The sequence below is a fragment of the Nelusetta ayraudi genome, unplaced genomic scaffold (genome assembly GCF_046127955.1).
Source record: "Nelusetta ayraudi isolate G7.1 ecotype Tasmania unplaced genomic scaffold, CSIRO-AGI_Nayr_v1 ptg000053l, whole genome shotgun sequence".
Taxonomy (NCBI): domain Eukaryota; kingdom Metazoa; phylum Chordata; class Actinopteri; order Tetraodontiformes; family Monacanthidae; genus Nelusetta; species Nelusetta ayraudi.
This window is the reverse complement of record NW_027466103.1, coordinates 7274503-7289732: the sequence shown is the minus strand read 5'-3', so window position 1 is coordinate 7289732 and position 15230 is coordinate 7274503. Positions and strand designations below refer to the sequence as shown.

The window sequence follows — 15230 nt, the reverse complement described above, 5'->3', positions numbered from 1 at the left end:
AAGCTGCACGATCACACAACAAAAGGCCATTGTCCCGCAGTAAAAAGCTCTGCTCCGGGGAGCTGGTCGAGGGCCACAAACAAAAGCTCTTTACATTGTCCCAACACAAGCTCATGAATCAACTCAACTATGGGCTGCCAAGAGAGGCACGGGTGAAAGTGCCAGGGCTCCACGCAGTTCTAAGAAAGAGGGAGGAAAAGAGGAGTCGACCGAGGAAGGACGTGAGGTGCAAAGACAACAACTGGACGGGGAGATGGACGCGCTGGTGGACGGGGAGGGAGACGGAGCGTGACATCATGTGTGCGGCGGCGGCGGCGGGTGTTTGAGGTTTGCCAAACTGGGGAGAGCAGGAGCAGGATGAGGAAATGGAAGGAGGGTTTGGAGGGAGCGCAGCCAACACGGAGGGAGGATAAGAGGTGAAATCAGCGTAAACAGAGGGCTGTGTAAACAGACAAGGCTCCTGCCTGCACTCTGGAGTCACCCTGCACCCCAAATGCCAACAGCACGGAACCATTCAACACATGTGACGACTCAATCTGCCAATGGTCCGCTGTTGGGCAGAGAATCCAGCGCTCGTTCCTTCTACTGTGAAAAAACACTCTTTGTTTTCAATCATGTCTGCCTTAGTTTCCTGTTCTGACAGAAGGAATTAGCAAAGGATCCATCAGCTGGCCACGCACAAAAGGCCGCTATTGTATTTGTCAATGTGCCACTGGTCGCCTTTTCCACCATGTGAGGCAGTGGAAAGTGGTAACCAGCACTCTGAGGAGAGGGTGTGTTGCAGAGAGGGTGGAGGGGAAAAACTTTGATGTGAGTTTTAACACCTATTACCAAGGTGAAGGAAAATGGCCTGAAGGCTGCCAGTCCCGTGCATTAACACACAGAGCAGGGCCTTCGGGGGGGGGAAATGCATTCAATAAAAAGGCTTTAGAGAAAATGTAGTTACCGTTTGCGTTCTTCCCGCAGATCAGGTGCTCATAGTGCTGCAGGACTCCCCACAGCTCCGCGTCATTGTTCACCACCACCTCCAGGGCCTCTGCGCTCACAGGAGCCGACGATGACCCCGAGTCCGGCCCCGTGTGACCCCTCTCGGCCATCAGCACACGGGCCCCAATCTCTTCCACCAGAGCCTCCATGCACGCCGTCAGGCATATGGCAGCGTACTCGTGAATGCGCACGGAGATGCGCGTGTCCACCATCCAGCGGAAGAAGCGTCCCACGGAGAGGGAGAGGCCGCAGCGGGCCGACTTGCCCTTGCGCAGGAGCTCACCGGCGCTCATGCTGTACATGGATATGGCTTTGACCGTGGCCGAGACGCAGTGGTCGGCCAGGGCCCAGCTGAGCACCAGCCGCATGGCGCTCTGCACCTCGAAGCGTGTGCAGCGGCAGTGCATGACGCTGAGGCGCTGCGCCTCCCTGGAGATGCGGATCAGAGCCCGGCGCAGAAGAGCTGAGAGCCGCCGCACGGCCTCCGGGGAGAACACGGGTGCACAGCCGCCCTTGGCAGTGCCGCCCTCGGCCACTTTGCGCAGGATCTTGGCCACCTCCTCCTCCGTCCAGGGGAACTCTTCCAGCTCAGGTAAGCGGGGGCACTTGGAGAAGATGTCCTCCGGGTCTTCAGGCAGGACGGTGTTGACAGTGTCCCAGCTGTTGTTCCTGCTGTTCATGGAGCCCGAGTAGTACCACCAGTTGCCCCGGTGAGGGGCCGTCATGAGGGCCTGGGAGTTGGACTTGGAGGAGGACAGGCTGAGGGATTTGCACGAGTCCCCGGCCCCATAGCCCGAATCCAGGGTCAAGTCCTCCAGGGTCTTCATGTGGACGTTGTTGAGACCAGCCATGGTGACTGGCTGTGAACTCTGTGTGTGTGTGTGTGTGTGTCTGTGTCTGTCTGTCTGTCTGTCTGTCTGTCTCTCGGTTGTGAGGTGCTCTTGGGGGGACAGGAACCTCCTCAGGAACCTCCTCAGTAGGTCCCCGCAGCGCAGCAGCAGCCGAAACTCCGCCGAGCTGGACGAACTGGTTACACGGCGCGGCACTTGTCGGACATGCCGCTAAACAGAGTTCCGAGCAGGGCAGCGACGCCACACATGAGCACAGCGGATGAAACGAATCCCGTCAGCAAAACTACATTCAGTCAGACTCATCAAACAGCGCCGCTGATAAGGCGCACGGCTGCGTTATCTGAAGTAGCGGGGACTCACTTTCTTCTTCTCCTTCCCAGTGCGGCGCAGGGATTTAAAACTTCACTCCGGCGTCCGCGTCCCTTCTCCAAACACCACGCTCCCTCCTGTTTCCGTTCGCTGAAGGAAGTCAAGCGTGGTCTCAGTAACAGTTGCGAACTGCTGACAAAGTCCGGGAGCACCTCGTCCCGCTGCCGTCCCGCTGTTCGACCACGAACCGTCTGAGTTCGAGCTGCAGATGTGAGGGAGGAGGGACCAGCGCAGAGTGACAACCCGGAAGCGGAGAGAGTAACCAATCAGGAGACCGTTTAGATTTGCATAGCCAATCACAGCTCACTTTGATGCCATTCCTCACCGGGACACGAAGAAGGAGTGAAATTACTTTTCTCAACTCAAAAATTGAATTACCGTCAACTTGTGGCGCTGTTTTTGTTTGTTTTCTACATCGTTGCTTCCTAAACGTTTTTATTGGCATGTTTCTTTGGTACACAATGCAATATATTCATCTCGTTCAAAAAATATAGTCAACCCGTCTAACATAATAATGATCCTGTAAAATTCTTGCAGTAGGAGCGGCTGTTCTGTGGCCAGCAGGAGCAGCTATAAACTTGAGTTATCTTGTGTGTCGACTCCTGACTCTTCCTGCCTTCAACACAATAGTCTCACCTGCTGTCAACACCACTGAGCTGGGAAATGTCTTGCTGATGGCACGCAGGGTGGAGTTTGTTGACTTTTGTCCATATGGCTGAAAGGTTTAAGTCAGTTTAAGTTTGGGTGCTATTTAGAAGCATGTAAACCAACATATATAGTTATTATGTCACAAAGATAAGTTTTTTTCACTCATGTTTCTGAATACCTAGCCCATTATTTTGTGCTCATTCACCTTCTCGGCTGGGAAAATGCACAGAGAGCGGAAGGTCTTGTTTTTAAAAACAAACTTTACATAAATCCTCTTGTGAAACATGTGGCTCCTCTTTGTTATTTCTGGTTTGACAGTGCAAGAGGCACATAGCCACACAAAGCAAACACTGCTGATGAGGCCTGTGACTACCTGCTTCTCATCACTCAGCACTCACGCACACAGGTAGGGTGTGTCTGTTGGGAGAATGTCCAAGACTATTTCCTAATGGCCTTGAGGCGAAAATCATCTGAATGAGGCTTCAGTGGAAACACAGTAAAACTTCCAGTCCAGTCACCCCTCTTCCCCTCCCTCTTTTGTGCTGTGCTCGTCACCGGTCAGAAGAGGTGGTAAGTGAATGCCTCACCCGGACCTTGTGTGGCTGTTGCGTTACCTCATGGTCTGACAGATGCTGAGCCAACGTCTGCCACCTGGAGCACAGTGAGACACCGAGAATGGGGCCAACAATTTAACACAAAAAAAGGTCTCTGCTAATGATTACATGTGGTCACGAAAAAACAATAGCAGTGTGGTGATTTTCTGCTTTCTCTCTCCGTTGGTCACAGTGCACAATGGATGTGATATGTGATATGTGATCAGTCGAGTAGGTAACTGTGAGGTCAGCCTTCGAGAGGAAAAGCAGAGCTGTTGAAGAAAGAGTTCCAACATGATATCATTGTTTGTTTTGCATTCACAGTTTAAGTGCATTAGAGCAGAACATTTCCTAACCTGGTTAATGAAACATATTCACTTTGAAATTTGCAATTTTTTAAAAAATGTAATAACAATCTTATTTTTATTTCAATCTGAAGTAACAAAGTAACACGGAAATGCTGCATGACATTGTGTGTCTATGGGTGTGGCACCACCAAGTGGTCAGATAGAGAACTGATTCTCCCCTCCCCCTTGTCGTGGGTATAGCGATATAATACGGAGAGGCTGTGGTAGGGGAAATAAAAGTCCGACTGAAAAAAAATACATTGACATAAGCATAAAAGTTTATTTGCAAAAAACAACAAAATAAAATAAAAATACAATACATTCTTAAAACCTTTTTCTCTACAAAACAATTTCACAGAAATTACCTCAGAACATATACTCCTATTTTCAATTTTCATAGTTATATATTTTTTGATTTTCATATATATAATTATATATATATGAATATTTCCATGACAGTGTAAAATGACCGACAGTATAGACCTTTTTTCCTGCAGAGGCAAATAAGAGTCTTGAAGGACATTTTAACAATCATACAGTCACTGATAGATGTTTGACTTCATCCACGTCCAACCCTTCGTCCTCAAGCGAATGTCCGATAATATCAGTAGAAGTTCCATGTCGGATAAACAGAGGAAAACCAATGATAATAGGAAGAATCTAAACCCACTGTTTTCACTCTTTCGTCAACAATACCACCTCCATCTATCTCACCAACAGGGTAACTGGCTTTAAAGCATCAGTCGCCTCTGCTTCTGCGGTGACAAAACACCTACACATCTATAATCTATGTTAGAGATCCATATTTCCTTCCTTAACAGTGTATTTGCTTTTAAAGTAACGTTATAGACTGCAGATAAATTTCTATGCTTGTCTGTCCCTGTAATCTTTGTCATTAGCTTAATAACTGCCCGCAGCCAAACCCTGAAAAAGGCACACGTTTTGTGACACAGCCTCGCTTTGTCGCATGGGGAACTGGTCTCCCTTCTGGACTGCGTTCTTATTTATGCTCAAAAGAAGAGCTCCAGAGCTGCTGCAAACTAAGCACTCCCCGTTACAGTGGAGTTTAAATACAACATATCATATATTCCATTCCCCAAATCTGTTCCTTTCGAAGTTTTGGGTTGTTGTTGGCAGCAGAGAGTCAAAGTCAGTAGAATTTAAAAGATGTAAACGTGTGAAAAAAAACAACAACAACAAAAAAAAACCTCAGTGCTAAAAGAAAATGGCAGCTTAAATCGTTTTTTCAGACTTGGATGAAATTAGGGGCATTCTAATATAAATAAAACTGCTCCAGCTTGTAATAAATTTAAGTTAATCCAGATCAGTAGCATTATCAAAAGGAACCAGTAGTAGCAATAGACAGTTAAGATTGGACGGATGTTTAAGTAGACACAAATAATCATTGAAAAGCATACAGGTAAAGAAAAAGGGGGCAAATTGGCTATATTAACATGAACATTGGTCAGATTTCTGATTAATTTCTACCATTTCTTTCCTCATGTCAGGGCCTTCCTTTTTTTTTTTTTTTTTTAACAATATCCAACAGGTAAAAGTTGATGTATTTAGAAATACTTATTTTTACCAAAGACAGTTTCTCTTCTTCAGCTACGTCACCATGTCTGCAACTAGCTGAAAAACATGTTGACACATTCTATAAGGCTCCCGTGAGAGCTGTTAGAAAAAAAAAAAAAAAGGTTCTCTTAGGTGGTCTTCACATCTCCGTGTTAGAAAAAGAGGAAAAGAAAAAAGGTGCTTCCCATCACCGTAAGCACACGCACACACACGGGCACACACACGTAAGCAGAAACATCCATACGCACCGTCCGCACACACACGAAAAGCTGCACCCTCTTCTGTCTGAAAACATTGCACCAAAAAGAACAGAGAGAAGGACAATGAAAAGTACGTCTCCTCTCTGCACAGTAGCTCAGTCTGTGAGGCAACCTGATCGCCGTCGGTCCCAGCGGCTCGCTTGCAGAGTTCAAAATTCCTTTTTCTCTAACTGGCGAGTGAGCGAGCGAGACCGATCGATGAGGAACCAGAGGCGCTCTGGGTGGAGCCTGTCTCTGCAGAAAGGAAAGAGAGTCCAGGCAGGCAGTGAGCTCCCACAGGTGTCTCACAGGTGACACCCAGTGGATGTGCCGGCAGGGTCGCTGTTGTCCACCACAAGCTATCCCTTTGTGGTCTTTTTGTTTTGGGCGTTCCACATGCCTCGCTTGGAGTGGTAGTAGTGAAAAAAGTTGCGCAGGCGCAGTCTCTCAACCTCCAAACCGTTCTGCAGGACCCTGCATGGAGGGAGCGAGGGAGGAAGAACTGGGTTAAAAATGTGCTTTTACTTTGATATTTTTAGAATTCCTTAGGAAAAATACGACATTTTTGATTTTTGTCAATTAAAGTGCATTAAAACTCAATCTAGAATAATCAGACTTATTTATAATTGAAACAAGGCATTGAACAGCGACTTCGCCAACCTGAATTCCCTCCAACTAAATGAGATATTTTCTATTAAAGCTTTGTTAGCTGTTCATTGCCTTGTCTACTTCTATTTCGCATTTATTCATTTTTGCCAAAATTGTTTAAATCAGGATTTCTTTTCTGTCTGCATCTGAGCTGCAACAATGATCTGTTTTCTACTAAGGCTTGCTGGAGTCTTTCATAGAATAATAGTCTTCAGTGTCACAGCAATTTGCACATCACAATGAGATTTTGTTTCACTTCTGTCTTGCTCGGAATCAGAGCAGTATAAAACAGCTACATTAATTAGAATAAGTTAGAGAGGAACTGAAGGTACTGCTGCACAGCACTCTGAAAGCTTTGAAGGTCATTGAGGTCTGCTTGTTTCCTTGGCTACCTGTCCAAAAGCTCCCAGTCCTCTCCACCCCAGCGGTCTTTGAATTCCTCCGTGTTCATGCCGCCAATCTTTTCAAAATCAGACTTATAGATCCCAAACAGGCCGAAGCCATTGACCTCCCAGTAGCCTGGAACACAAGAAAGAAAGAAAAGTCAAAAGAGGCGACTGGAACCCGGGCGTCTCTCCGTGCGGGTCGTGTAAGCGTCTTACCATCGGGCTCGTGCGGCGAGCTGCCGCAGCCGAGTCTCATGACGATGGGCGCGAAGGCGAGGCGTCCCTCCACGCAGTGCTTCCTGATGCTCTCCAAGATGTTGAGAGGGAAGTGGATGTGCAGGTCACACAGGAACACGATGCTGTGGCTGTCCTGCAGGAGGAGGTGAACCACAACGCAAGTTCAAGATCTCCAGTGCATCTCCAGCTGCGTTTCCATCACAGTTTTTTGCAAAATAAAAGTAATATTTAATTTTAACCTTCACACGCCCTTGAACCCAACAACCACTTCTCCATCGGAACTTATTCCCTGTGCCTCCTTGCCGTGAGGGCAAACACAAAAGTTGGAGCAATCAATTACTTGTGAGAAGAAAGTTTCGGGGGATGAGTTTCGCGGCTGAGCCGGTGCGTATTTGTGTCTACTGGAGCAGACGCTTACAATCAGCTAATGTGGGAATCCGGGATTAAAGGCAGCGGAGAAGACTGGGCTCAGCATCACAGCGCCCGTCTTCCGCTTCTAAGAGCCTGCAGGTCATCCAGGCTGGAGTGACAGCGCTGTCATCCCACCGTGACAGCGCCGACACTCAGCCTGCGGATCAACGTCGGTCCGCATTTCCACAAGCTCCGTGGCCCCCAGCGGGTGGGCGTGCACGCCTCCGTACACGAGTGTGATAGAAAGACTGGCACCGAGTGAGGTGTGAAGGCGCGCAGACGCACAACACAAATAACCTGTGAGAGGGAATAAATGCGACACGCTGCACAAGTCTGGGTGTTTTTGTGCTTTGGAGATAAAGAAAATTCAAACAGCAAAATATTGTCGCAGGTGCTGGTGTTGCTCATGGCCGTGAGGTGGTAGTAACCGGCAGGTCCAAAATCTGCAGTTTGTGGCACAAGATCCAGAAAGCCATGTATGTGTTGTGCCGACGTCTATGTTAAAGCAAACAGGAAGCACCTGTGATAGAAAGTTGGTGGTGTGAAGGTGATACAGACGCACAACACAAATAGCCTGCGAGAGGGAATAAATGCGACAGCTGCGGTGCGCGTGGCAGAAGAGACGCCGCAAACTGTCTGAGCGATTTCCCCCCCTGACGGCGAGCAGGAGGAGCCGTCGCTCGCAGACGAGGGTGAGATCCACGGCCTTGACGGAGCAGCCTGGCGCTCATCTATTCATTATGCATGAGTGTTCTTTCTGGCCGTCCATCAGTCAGTCAAGGTCATTCGGACAGCGAGAGTGGCGGAACTGGTTCTGCCTGCCGGCTCACACACTGCTGCTGCTGTTGTTGTTGTTGCGCGTCTGTGTGTGTGTGTGTGTGTGTGTGTGTGTGTGTTAGTTTCTCTGACCTCGATGGTGTCCACTCCAATCTGCAGTCCCGCTGAGCGCTCAAAGTTCCCTTCCCTGCGTAGATACTCATATCTGTGGCAAAAGAACAAAATAAAAACATTTACAAAAGTTTTATATTTCTGCTGGAAAAGCCGTAAACTTCCAAAGAGCCTTTGCTCTTTGTTCAGGCTGCATTTGTAAATAAAAAAAATATGTTCTTAATTGCTTGCCTGGGTAAATAAAGGTTATACACATCATAAGATATTTTTTAATGAAAGTTTGTGTCTTGGGCACTCACCTCGGCACGCTGCTCTCGCTGAGCGCCTGCTCCACGTCCATGTCTTCGCTCTCGAAGTCCACGATGATGATGCTGAAGTTGTCGTCCTTGGTCTGGCGGTGGAGGTCCTCCATGTCGGAGATGAACTGCTGCACCCAGCGAGCCTGGTTCTTCACTGAAGGACGACAGCGAGCAGGAAGTGAATCTCCGCAGAGATTTACAATCATAACAAAGACGAACCTGACGCACAGACTAGAGTCTTATTATTATCTTATTAAAACACAGATGAACTCCCTGACTGACCTGGCACCACAAAGTGCACCATGACATCTTTCCTCCACTGCAGCATGACCGGCTGGCACAGCAGAGGCTTGGCGTAGGCAGTGCTCCCGGGTGTGGCTCCGGGCCGGGAGGGCGACTTGGTGGAGGGCGGCGGCGGAGGGGTTGTGAGTCCGGACGCCGTGGCGGAGGACGGAGCCGAAGCCGGCGCCGAGTCGGTGTTCTCCAGGCTCTCGTCCCCCAGCCGGCCGCGGTGCAGCAGCAGGTAGATGTACTCTGACAGCCGCACCACGCTGCGCCCTCGCTCCATCAGCTCCAGCTCCACCAGGTACCGGTTCCCCCTCGCAGAGTCGCGCCGCTTCTCGATGTTGATGATTCGCAGCAGGGTGTAGATGCTGCGGTGCAGGTGACGGGGGGGGGGACAAAATGGGTAAAGTAGAGATAGGATTGTGAAAGATGAACTGCTGTTTACCATCATTTACACACATGTGAACATCCCAACATATACATGTTTTTATATTATTTTCCATCCTAGACGGCTCGAAAACCGCTTTACGTGATTCTCCCTCTAAGATCTTCATGAAAGAGTGCATTTAGCCCTCTGTTTACAGTCTCCCACGAAAGATGCGTGGTTGTAGTTTGCTGCTGAAACTGATGCTTTGCTGCGCCTTCCACATGTTAAATGTTACGTTAAATGCAAAAATAAGGCAGTCCTGAGGATGAGAAGGAAGACCTGGTTTTGTAACTGACCCAGGAGAAATATCAGTGAGGCATCAATGCCCTTTGTGGCATCACAAATGGCTGATTTCCAGAACTGCGTTTTGCACAGCCTGAAAAGTGCAGCAGGAAAAATAAGTACAGACGATTATTCCTTAACATTAGTAATATGATTCTGCATTTTGCATTAAGCCACTTTAAGCCACTGAGATGTGGCTAAAGTCTATCCTAGCAGGTTGGACTTTTCAATTAAGCTTTTAAAGCTCCACGTCTTTCTTTTTTCCCACCTCTATTCTTTCTCTTACCCTCCGTTGCGTTCGTTGAGCTTCTCCATGTACTGCGCCAGCACGTCCACCACCTCGCTCTCTGCCAGCTGGAGGTTGCCGGACACGTTGCAGCGGAGGTCGTTCCAGTCAGAGCGCAGCAGTTCAAAGTCCATGGGATTAACCGAGAAGGTCCTCTGCCAGTTGATGCTCTCCTCCGCCCACCCTGGGCGAGCCTCCACCTCCTCGTAACTGTAATCCGACATCTCGCCCTCCTCCGGTTCCGGCTCCGGGTCGCGGTCGGGATTAGACCGGTTCGTATCCCGCTCCAGTTCGCCTGGGTTGGGCTCCGGCTCTGGCTGCTGGTGGGACTCTGTGATCTCCGACGTCCTGAGATAAGAGGTGACCCGTACTTGACTCTGGGGAGTGTCTTCTGTGGCGTTGGACCTCGGCGGGGTCACCGGAGGTCCTTCTGGGTCTTGCCGATGGGGCTCAGCGGTCGGCAGCCTCACTTTGCTGGGCAAATCGACAGGCGTAGCCTTGATACGCTCCACCTTTTTCTTGCCTGTGTCTGTCTGTCTCGGCCCTGCAGGCCTGTCGGCAGCCTTCAGCGGAGTCTCGTTCCACGTGTTGATGCTGGCGTTACGCGGCAGCGTCTTCCCTTCCCTCGGTAGTGGGTTGGGCCACAGCTGGTGAGCACTGACACGACTCCTGTCCCTGGTTATGACTCCCCGAGCATGCCCTTTGGCCCCCAGGTTGACTAGCCTGGTGGTCTTCCCAGTGTGGTAGAGAAAGACCCCAGGGAAGACCTCCCTGGGGTACCGGGAGCCTCTCTCCTCCCTCCTCTCACGCCGCTGCTCCCTCTCCCGCTCCCTGGCGGGCCGAGGCCTGGTGATGTAGATCTTGTTCTCCTCCCTCTTGTCCTTCTTGCCGTCAGCCACCCGCTGGTCTTTCAAAGTCTTGAGGCTGTTGCTGTGGGCCGAGTTGCTGAGGATCTGTTTGGCTTGGCTGGTGAGAGCGGACAGCGAGGTCTTCTGGGCGAAGAGGAGCGAGGATTTGGGTTTCGGCGGCACCTCCGCCCCCTTCTCTCCTCCTGCTGCTGCTGCCGCCGCTGGACCTTCCACTGCTTCTCCTCCCTTCCTGCCAGCGCCTCCCTCTGCAGGAGCACTGCGGACCCAGGACAGAGACCTACTCCGCACCAAGATACTCTCCATGTCAGGCTGAAGCAACGTGTCCTGGGCTTCCATCAGCTCCCTCCTAGTCACCTGCCTCACGCTTCCCTTGGTGTGATCCCTCCCCCAGTCTCGGTCCAAATCTTTGACCCTGTGACCAAAGCGGCTCTGCTTGCTGCGGCGCACGATGCTTTCGGCTGCCTCCTCTTCCTTCTCCTCATCAGGTTGGTCCTCCTCCTCTTCCTCTTCGACGTCGTTGCCGGGCGGTGTGGGCCCGGGCCTGGAGTGTTGCCGGGAGAGGTTGGAGGTGTGGCTGGTGTGGCTGGGATGAGAGGGCTTCTTGGGCTCCTGAGTGCCGACAATCTCGGCCTCATCCTCCATGTCCACCACTTCCTCTTCCTCCAGGAAATCTGAAAACGGCAAGGAGGAACAGAGGTGAGCCAAGCGTAAATATGTGTGACTGTGCCACGGCGGCAGAACGTGCGATTGTTCATTAATACCCACCATCTGGGTTGGGAAAGAAGAATGGCCTGTCATCTTCCTCCTCATCCATTTTCATGTATTTGTAGAAACCAAACCTGGCAGACGAAAGGAGAGGACGCGCGCGCGCACACACACACACACACACACACACACACACACACACACACACACTGAGTAACCGCTTGTCTGGACAGAAGGTTAAAGTTTTTCACAGCATAATAAACTTTATGTCTTGCTGAAAGGTCACACCAATCACTGCCGCCCAATTCACACTCAAACACTTATTCTGCAATTGTTGAAAAGGTGCAAGATAGAGATAAATGCTCCACGCAGCTGGCTGAATGACAAAAAGGCCAATACGGCCCTTACTTCTCCAGGTAGATGGGAGACTCTCTGTAGAAGCACTTGTTCTCTCGCTCCATGTGGGTGAGGCGCGTGAAGTCGTTGGGATAAACAAAGGAAAGGTAGACCTGGTGGAAAATTAAATGTCACGTGTTAGTTGCTCCTGGAAATGATTGCATTCAAATTTAACAGCATTCATGGGAACAAAACCCAAATTTAATTAGCGTCAAACATTTTCATTTGCCGATGCTGATGGCTATTTTTATAGATGGATTGGTAGTTTAACACAAAGACGGCGCCACTGTTACTCCATCCTGTGTGGAAAATCAGCTTACAGAAGAATGTTTTTATGTAATTACTGGCATGATGATTTATTAATGCCAGTTTTTTGTTTTCAGTATTTAGATTTTCTGTGTCTCGCTGTTCGTCTCTAATGCTGCAGTGACACATTTCATCCAACAGAGGGTACTAGTGCACAACATAGCCTGTCAACGGCTTGTCTAAAGGACAGAGTGGTATCTACTAACTCCCACACACATAAACATATTTCATTCCCACTTAATTCAAATGCTCTTTTCAACAGCGTCACCTTTCATGAGGTTAAGAGACAAAAACTTCAACTCAAACAGGCCTTTTTCGTTTCAGTGGGAGTCATATTAGCAGGAGCACAGCCCACATCTCACACAGCTCAATAGCTCATTTTATGTATGAGGTCTTTCAGTATTCCAGAGGGAATTTGATGGAGACTTACAAACTGCAGGCCCTGGTATCTGGCAATGGGAAAATCTTTGACAACGTATGTGGGTGAGTAGAGGCAGGCTGGAAGAACGTTTTCCAGTCGGGAGGGGTCGATCATCGGAACTGAGGAGTGGGAGAGACAAAGGACAGTAAATAACTGGGCTCAGGTGCAGCGGTGTATTGAGAAACATATTTCTTGACAAATAAGGCGCAGGGAGTTAAAAAAAAAGAGAAAAAAAGATTAAAAATGATAAAACTGATTAAAAAACAGTTCTGGTCAAGTCAAAATGCAGCTCAAGTGTCAGCCTGAGAGACTTCCAGTCACACGGCCAGTTTGGACAGCGGAAAAGAGGGGGAGGACAGACATGGGAGACAGTCTGTAATGTTGAGTGGCAGATTTACTGTTGTAGAAAGTGTCTCTGGGATCCGGCTTCAGCATATCTGCTCCGTGCTGCATGACGGCGCCTCCCTCAGGACCCTGGGGCAAAACCTCCTTCGGGAGACGGATGTGACTTGCCAAGGTCTGAGGGATGTGATCTACGCTGTTCATCTTCAGATTGGACTCGTCTAAAAATAAATAAATAGATAAATAAATAAAAATGCATGAGCAGACAGAAAGGCGTCACATGTGGCAGCACAGCAAAAAAGAGAGAGGTAAAAAAAAAAAGAGAGAAGTGAGGACATGAAAAAGAAGAGGAAAGGAGAGACTAAGTCAAGGTGTGAGGAACTCTAAAAACTTGGAAAAAAAAAACCTCCAAAAAACGGAGACATAATTACAGCAATCAATACAGGGGCAGGAGGAGGGTGATTAATGACACGTCAGAAGCCAAGGCCTGACGCGAGAAATGCTTTATAATTAGAGGGCGTTCAGCATCATTTTTGTCCCCCAGAGGCAGTAGTTTGCGTGTTTTGAGGCTGCAGCAGACTTTTTTTTTTTCACTCCTGTCACAATAAATCTTCGGTTGCTGTGACATCCTAAAGTCTGTGAAAAACAGTAACAGACAAAAATAACAACTGTTATAAAATAACCTCCACGTCGCAGGTCTGAATGCAAACAAATCTAATTTCCAAACTGCGCGATGCAGAGACTGAGGCCACGTCGAGGCAGTTGTTTGGATTTTTCCTTGGCCTTTTGAGGTTGACGAAGGAAAAACAGAGTTGTGTAATAAATTAAGCCATTCTATTCGGCCTCATACTTGTATTTATGTGGATTTTCATACTTTCTGAGCTGCTCAGAATCAGATTTCATACCGACAATGAAGAGGCGTCTGCGAGAATATGACGGTGGTCAGTTTAATGAAGAGCGCTCGATATTTGAAATCACTTTCAGCTCCGTGGAGCCAAAATGAACTTGCCGAGACTCCCCGCGCTCAGCGTGCATCAACAACTCACGCTGAAGGGGGGCGCCGTGACTGACAGCTGGAGGGGGGGGTGGTGGAGGAGCGAGGCTGGAACCCTGCAACTGATCTCAGACTGAGCACGGCCTCATTCATCTCAGACCTACATAACAGGCTACGCCATACATTTGTTAATTCCCTCTCCGTGCATTTTCCATTATTTAACAGATGATGATACGCTGCTCGTCTTACAGCTGGAGAAATCCGACATCTCTGCGGGAGCGAGCGCTCACGTCTGTGTCATCAATGGCGCCTTTGGTGCAAAATAGAGCAGCTATTAGATTCATCGTCACCTATTTGCTTCAAATACAGTATATGTAATTCTGTCTCAGCCCTAAATTGAAAAAAATGAAAGTTGTTCATTCTAATTATTTAGTAAGATTACATTGTGAGCATTTTATTTAGGAATATAAGAGAAGACGCACGGCGGTTAAAAATAGTGACATCAAAGCACTAATTGGTGCCAGACTAAAGAAGTGTTTTCATCCTTCTGTTGTTTACTTGGTTCACAGAAAGACGAACAGATTTCAATCAATCCAAAATGTTCAGGTATCAGAAAAAAAAAAAACCTCAAGATGATGAAAAAGCTTTCAAGCACATTGCCTCAGTAGTTCTTTAATGTTGTTACCTGTGTAGAGGGAGATGTAGGCTGAATCAATCACTTCATACTTCAGACCAGGAAGGAATGGACGCCACTGTGTGACAGGAGGTGAGGATGAGTTTGAGTGGAAAACACAACAACAGAACAGCTGCAGATTCAGAAAGAAGAAGATAAAGAAAAAAAATCCCTCATTGGTGGAAGCATATAAACTCTGCTGTCTCCAGCTATTGATTTCAGCAACCTGAAAAGATCTGTTACCATTCAAGTGGAGGTTGAAAATCACATGAAGAAAAAAAAAAAAAAAATGTGAGGGAAAAAGACAGAAATCCCCGAGAGACTGGAATGATTTTAGCGAGCACGGAGCCGTAGGATCGTGATGAGTTGGTGTAAACAGGAAGATCTACTAATGACCTGAAAACAAAGACAAGCCTGCAGAGACAAATAAAGTCGGAGAGTGAGCAAGTGAGAGAGAGAGAGAGAGAGAGAGAAAGAGAGAGAGAGAGGCCCTCCGATTCCTTTAAATAGATTTCACAATTACGACGTCACTTCTAGTTATCCTGGATGTAATCACAGGAGACAGGTCATTTTCCAGCCATCAGGGGTTGGGAATACAAATATGCACGTGCCGTCCTCGGGCGCATGCAAATTCACAGCGCACAACACAACGCACACGGGGGCGCACGTGTGTGCTACGCTATTTGTGAAAGCAGCCAGAGTGGCCATGTAGAAAGGACTCAGTCCTGCTGTTCCTCTTCTTCTTTTGTACCCAAACAAGCGCAAC

General features: G+C 48.5%; 2 protein-coding genes across 2 annotated transcripts in view; both read right to left on the bottom strand.

Annotated features, from left to right (window-relative positions):
- The window catches only part of abtb2b (ankyrin repeat and BTB (POZ) domain containing 2b), a 42794-nt gene extending 40385 nt beyond the window's left edge, over nt 1-2409 (bottom strand). Inside the window, exon 1 of the mRNA XM_076037989.1 lies at nt 947-2409. Coding sequence (XP_075894104.1) covers nt 947-1838 — 892 coding nt within the window. The 5' untranslated portion in view covers nt 1839-2409. The remainder of the gene's footprint in view (nt 1-946) is intronic.
- Nucleotides 2410-4051: 1642 nt separating this feature from the next.
- The window catches only part of b4galnt4a (beta-1,4-N-acetyl-galactosaminyl transferase 4a), a 124924-nt gene continuing 113745 nt past the window's right edge, over nt 4052-15230 (bottom strand). The window contains exons 9-20 of the mRNA XM_076038007.1: nt 14477-14543; nt 12854-13018; nt 12465-12574; nt 11741-11841; nt 11393-11466; nt 9759-11298; nt 8761-9131; nt 8479-8632; nt 8201-8273; nt 6860-7013; nt 6650-6776; nt 4052-6083 (exon numbers count right to left, since the gene is read on the bottom strand). Of these exons, the coding sequence (XP_075894122.1) occupies nt 5969-6083; nt 6650-6776; nt 6860-7013; nt 8201-8273; nt 8479-8632; nt 8761-9131; nt 9759-11298; nt 11393-11466; nt 11741-11841; nt 12465-12574; nt 12854-13018; nt 14477-14543 (3051 nt within the window). The 3' untranslated portion in view covers nt 4052-5968. The remainder of the gene's footprint in view (nt 6084-6649; nt 6777-6859; nt 7014-8200; nt 8274-8478; nt 8633-8760; nt 9132-9758; nt 11299-11392; nt 11467-11740; nt 11842-12464; nt 12575-12853; nt 13019-14476; nt 14544-15230) is intronic.